This window comes from Panicum hallii, chromosome 6 (genome assembly GCF_002211085.1).
Source record: "Panicum hallii strain FIL2 chromosome 6, PHallii_v3.1, whole genome shotgun sequence".
NCBI classification, from domain to species: Eukaryota; Viridiplantae; Streptophyta; class Magnoliopsida; order Poales; family Poaceae; genus Panicum; species Panicum hallii.
This window is the reverse complement of record NC_038047.1, coordinates 39,762,236-39,768,235: the sequence shown is the minus strand read 5'-3', so window position 1 is coordinate 39,768,235 and position 6,000 is coordinate 39,762,236. Positions and strand designations below refer to the sequence as shown.

The following is a 6,000-nucleotide window of genomic DNA, read 5'->3' as shown; positions in this document are numbered from 1 at the left end:
AGGCATGGCTTTGAAATGTAAAATGGTAGGAATGGATTTCGGAAACCAATGCATGCATTTTTTTAATAGCAGAATATCTGTAAATGATGCAGGTTAATTAGTTGGCTGACCAGGATTTCTTCAGAGGAAATAACGGCCCAGATTACCAAAACATGCTGCTATTGAAAATGCTAGTTCAAACCTTTCAAGGAGAGAGGCTGTATGCATGTGGAATTGCGAATGTACTCCGGCAAAACGTAAGTTCAGCAGCTAAAATTATAAATTTCTCATTTCACCAGCTCTAGTACTCCTTTATTTTCGGTAGTACGAAATTTCAGCAAAAAGAACCCCTCAAGAAGAATTGAACCGCTTCAAATAAAGTGCACATAAACGGCTGAGAAAGTTCATATTTTTCTTTTGAGCGTCCTAATTGGTATTGAAGCTGAACTGAATAATTGCAAGCATGAAAGAGGAGGCCAAAAAAAAGAGGGCACTCGTTTTTGTTTCGTAAGAAAAGGCAACAATTATAAGCCTATCACCGACCGATCGACGGCGGTCATTTCCCGAGACTACAAGCTCAGATCCAAACTCACATTCTCTTTACACTCCGGCGGGGCGGGGCGCTTGTGAGGCGAAGCCGACGATGACGACGAGGAGGTCGACGCCGAGAAGGGCGCCGAGACAGCTCCTCCTACGACCACCGGCTCCTCGCCTCCGTGCACCGCCAGCGGCGTCCCCACGCCGATGCCGCCCGAGGGGACTCGCCAGAGCGCGGGCGGCGGCGTCGCCACGGGGCTGCCGTTGATCGGCTGCGAGATGGACCCGGGCCCGCTGTAGTACCTGCCGCTGCCGGCGCCCACCCACGCCGGGTAGTGCGGCGGCGGCGAGGCGGCGAGGCGGTGGTGGTACGCGGCGAGGGCGGCGGGGTAGAGCTGGGCGGGGTCCGGGACCGGGTGGTGGTGGTGGAGGTGCGGGTAGTAGTACTGGCCGTGGTGCATGGCCATGGCGGTGTGGAACTGCGCGCGCTTGGCGTGCTGCCGCTCCCGCTTGTGCGCGTTCTGGTGCCCGCCCAGCGCCTGCGACGTCGGGAAGTTCCGGCAGCAGTAGTGGCACTCGAACTTCCGGCTGCCCCCTCCGCCGCGGCTCGCGCCCGCCGCCGTCTCGGCGGCCGCGTCGTCCGTAGCGACGGCCGCGGCGGGGCTTTCCTTGGCAAAGGCCTCTTCTTTCGAGCCGGTCGAGGAGCCCATGGCCGCGTCCGGCGGGACGTCGAACCCGAACAGCCGGATACCCGCCGGCGGCGTCCCGGCTCCTGACGCCGCCGTCGCCGCCGGCTGTTGCTTCTCGCGCGCCGACGAGCGGATGAACGGCAGCTGCGAGAAGGAGTCGATGGCGCTCCCACGCGCGGCGTCCCGCTCGGCGCCGCTCATGCTGTTATTAAATCGACCGGCCGGCACCGATCGACCTCGCTAGAGGGGCAGAGCGACCGGGGGAGCGGGAGCGGCGTAGGGTTAGGGTTTGATTGGGGGGGCGAGGAGGAAGGCGAGGAGCGGAGGGACGGCAGCCGCTGGAGGCGTCCGCTGGTTGCTCATGGATTTGCGATTGCGGCTGGCTAGAATACTTGCAGGATATGGGGCGAACGGAATGCGATGGATTGGAGCAGCAGCAAGAGCAGAGGGGCAGCACAGCTGTGGGGACGTCCCGTAATCGGGACCAGCTGTGTTGGGGAGATGTGTAGGGTTGTCAACGTGTGTGTGTGTGTGTGTGTGTGTGTGTGTGTGTGTGTGTGTGTGTCGTGGTCCTTGGTCCTGCGTCAGTTTCGGGGTTGGGTCGGGAGCAGTAAGTGGGGCGTGTGTGTTAATCCGTGCGGCACATACACCTGCTGCATGCTGAATGAATTCGAAATTCAAATGCTCCTGTATGTATGTCGCCGTCATGGACTGATTATTCCTCCTGATTTGTATCCTTGTTTCCATAATTAGTAGAAAAATACCTCACTTGCCTCGGAGCGGGATCGGATGAACTCGTATCCTTTTGCATACGACTTCTACTTGCATTGCTCCCAGCTTCCACCAACCGTATTCGCATCGCGGTGCAGCTTAACTAAAAGCAGTTCCACCGAAGCGATCGGCAGGCCGTACGGGAACATCACGCGCGACGCACACACCAAGGCAGAGGCCGTACCAGCAGTCCAGAACGCGCCCCAGAGCCCTGGCACGACCGAGTGATTGGTCCGCGAGAATGGACGCGACCTCTCCGTCTCATCGGTCATCGCTTGCTCGATCGCACTCACTCGCACCCAACAGTGGACACGCCCGGCGACCCGACTTGGACTTGGGGGGCGCGCGACTGGACTTGGGGGGACGTCGCGGTCGGCCAGCGCCGGGTGAGGGAGGAGCAGCAGCCGAGCAGGACCGCACTACATGATCGAGGTAGTCATCATATCGCACTCCGCAGCTGGGGATGGTGGTGCCCGCGGGCCGGGACGCCGGTGCGACGGGACTTGGAGGGAGCCATTGATCTGATGATCTGATAGCGTCGCACGGCCCTGTACTGTGCGTGGATGACGCACAACACAGGCTTACCACTTCATTATATGCAACTACAGCGTGATCGATGAGCTAGCTAGTGCAAGCAAGACACGTCCCGTCACATGAAAGAGGTGCGCCTTTGTCTGCATGCATTGGAGGTGCCTGCCCGAGAGCCACGCCAGCTCTCTCCCCCTCACTGCCAGTGGAGATCCCATCCCATGAAGAAAACGGATCGAGCCGGGCATGTTACCAAACGCAGGGTAGTTTGCCACTGAAGTGAGGGCCTCGTAATTGGGATCGATGACGGTGTACCGCGCCGATGGCCAGAATCTGCCCCTTCCTTGACTCTAAGGGCATGTACAACCCACGTCAATGTGGCGTCTCTTAAACCGTTTACAGAGGGTTATTTGCAAAAAAACACAAGAGCCGTATGTGGACGGAGCGATATCTCTGGCTCTTTACCCAAGTAACAAGCGACGACACCCATCTCCGATTGTACGATTTTACCGTCTGTTCTAGGATCCGGTGTTCCATCCTTTCTCCTCCCGATCGATCGCCTCCCTTACTCCTCCGCCCCCCGTCCCTCCCTCCTCCATCGGGACATGGAACCGAAGAAGAACCAGGGCGGCACCCGTTCCTCCCATGGCGCCCGTCGCCCCTCCGTCGGCCTTGCCCGGCCCTCCACCGGCGGCCGCATATCAACCATGGCCGAAAACGACGGCACCACCAGGATCCCCTACGCGATGTCCTCCCCTGGCAGCGGTGCAGTCCCATCGGCCACCAGGTTCTCCACGGAACGGAGCTCTTCCCCTGGCAGCGGAGCAGTTCCCTCCGCCACTTGATTTGGCGCCGGCGCCCAGATCCCATTCGGCAGTGCAGGTCGAAGCTCCTCCCCTGGCGGCATTGCTGCCTTTGCCTCATCCCCTGGCCAGCGCCCCACCCTTGTTTTCAGACTTGCTGCAAAGGTACTTTCTGAACCATGTCCGTGGAATCGATGCCGCCTAGCGTTAGTTCCTGATGCATTTGCCCTGATGCTTTTGTCCTGAACCATGTCCGTGGAATCGTCGTGGGATGAGAACTAGCTGGTACACTCCTACCACTAATCTAGAGCGGCAAGCAGCAGATCCTGATGCTTTTGTCCTGTGGCTAGAGAAGCTAGTGAAAGCCAGTATAACTACTACTTGTTTACCGAGTTTTTTTTATCTGAACCATGGATTCTTTGTTGAGGAGTCATCCATTATTAAAATTAGACATGCAGACTTAAAGTGTAAACACAAATTAAAATCACTTTGTACTAGTAAATTTAGTTCGATATATGTTCTGTAGAACCGAAGAATGACGAAATTTGTTGTTAAACTGAATTATTGTGTACTAGTAAAATCACTTTGTACTAGTAAATTTGCATGCCCATCTATGTGTTTTACTTCTGGAATCAATATTTCCTTGTTCTGAATTATTGTGCATGCCCGTTTCAATAGGAGCAGTGATATATGTATTCATTCTTCTTTTTCAGCTCCGATAGTTTTATGAACTACATGGTGGGCCAGCAAGGTAATCTACCTGAGAATTCGCATTTTGTGAAGAACATCACATTGCGCACCTGTGGACGAAGAACCTCACGTGGCACGCAACAACCCGGTTGACATCGATGGTGATGATGAAATTGAAGAAGTTAGGACCGAGGCAAGGTTAATATGGAAACCTGAAGAAGATGGGAGAGTGGTATTTCCGTAAACTATTTCCATGTACAATTGCATAGATTGATTAAACTATTCATCATCTTTTTATTTTTGAGCAGATGAGTGCTTGGCTCAAACATTCAATCGACTCAATTTCTAGAAATAATAAGAAGTCTGAGAAGTATTGGTTAGATGTGCAGAAAGAGTACAACCAAAGTACTCCAAAAATTAGATGGAGGACCACAAAGCAAGTTAAAGATAGGTGGCACAAGATCAATAGATTCACAAACTCGTTCAACGATTGTTGGTTGAAGGCTAGGAGGGTTTTCACGAGTGGATATTCAGATGAAATGTGGTTAGAAAAAGCGCATAAATTCTATGAGGAAGACAACCAGGGATCACGTTTTCAGCTTATGAATGTTTGGTACATGGTCCGTAATGAGGCGAAGCGGATGTGTTACAATGATCAGCTCTAGGGCAAGAACCAAAGCAAGAGAAAGGAGATGGACAGTACAGCTACACAAGGAGGAGGACTAGACGATATTGACCTTCCATGGCCAATGGGACAGAAGGCAGCTAAAAGGGCTGCATATGAAGGTAAAGGAAAATCTAAAGATAGTGCGATACATGTTGACGAGCTCAATAGATTTGAAAAAATTTAGAACAATGTACAAGCCAATCGTCTTAAAGCTCTTGAGATGCAAGGAAAGATTAGCAATGACAAGATAGAGGCTTCTAAGATTGCTCTGCAAGCAGCTAAGGAAGAGAAGGAGGCTAAAATGTTTCAAACATATTCAAATCTACTCAAGCTAGATGTATCAGGAATGCCTGAAGATATTATAGCTGAGCACGTTGCAGCTCTAAAATGTTTGAGGAGCAAATTGTTTCCAGTCTAACTATGTGTAATGCACTATGTGCTGGAACAAACTTTATTATAAACTATGTGTAATGAACTATGAAATATGTGGTGGTGCCATTGTTCTGTCTATATGTTCTGTCGTGTTCCCTTGCTACCGTGTGAAGTGATTTTATTCCCTTGCTGCCGTGTGAAATGATCAAGTTGCTGCCATGTGAAATGATCAAGTTACTGCCGTGTGAATGCCATCTTGCCGTGTGAACTGAATGCCTATGCCGTGTGAACTGATCAGAAACTTCCCTTGCTGATGTGCCTGTATATGTATAGAGACCACTTGATGTACCTCTCAATATACTCTCTCAATCCACCCTGAAATGGACGAGCCAAGTTCACCAGAAATGCAGGAGGATGACGAAGACGTGTACCGTGTAGATGACATGCTTGGAGAAGATGGTGAACTGCATCAGGATGATGAAGATGTGTACAGTGTAGATGACATGCTAACTGAAGATGAGTTCCTCGATGGCTATCTTGGTCGCATTGGGGAGAACATCCTAGCCAATTTGGAAGCCCAACCGAGACGACGTCGGTTCTTTCGTAGAAGGTATATTCCCAGGTCCCGTGAAATCGCACATCAAGATCTATATGCTTACTATTTTGCTGAACCCCCAATCTACACCGATGAGACGTTTCATCGGAGGTACCAGATGAGGCGACTGCTTTTCTTGCGGATCGTTGAAAAACTTCGTGAATGGTCAACTTACTTTGAACCCACAACCGACTGCTTTGGAAGACAGAGTCTATCAGATATCCAAAAATGTACTGCTGCAATTCGTATGCTAGCTTATGGTACTCCAGCTGACGAACTTGATGAGAACTTGAAACTTGCAGCAAGCACAGCTTTGGAGTGCCTAGGAAAATTTGCTGAAGGAATTATTGAAGTTTTCGGTGAAGAATA

General features: G+C 51.7%; 1 protein-coding gene across 1 annotated transcript; it reads right to left on the bottom strand.

Moving 5' to 3' along the window:
* Window positions 1-374: 374 nt before the first annotated feature.
* LOC112897757 (zinc finger protein 8-like) lies at window positions 375-1,636 on the bottom strand. Its single transcript, XM_025966146.1, has one exon. It carries the CDS (start codon window positions 1,404-1,406, stop codon window positions 549-551), a length of 858 nt encoding a protein of 285 aa, XP_025821931.1. The 5' UTR covers window positions 1,407-1,636; the 3' UTR covers window positions 375-548.
* Window positions 1,637-6,000: the final 4,364 nt, after the last annotated feature.

Coding starts and splice junctions, on each gene's coding strand:
- LOC112897757 (XM_025966146.1), bottom strand. CDS start 1,406: ATGAGCGGCGCCGAGCGGGACGCCGCGCGTGGGAGCGCCATCGACTCC.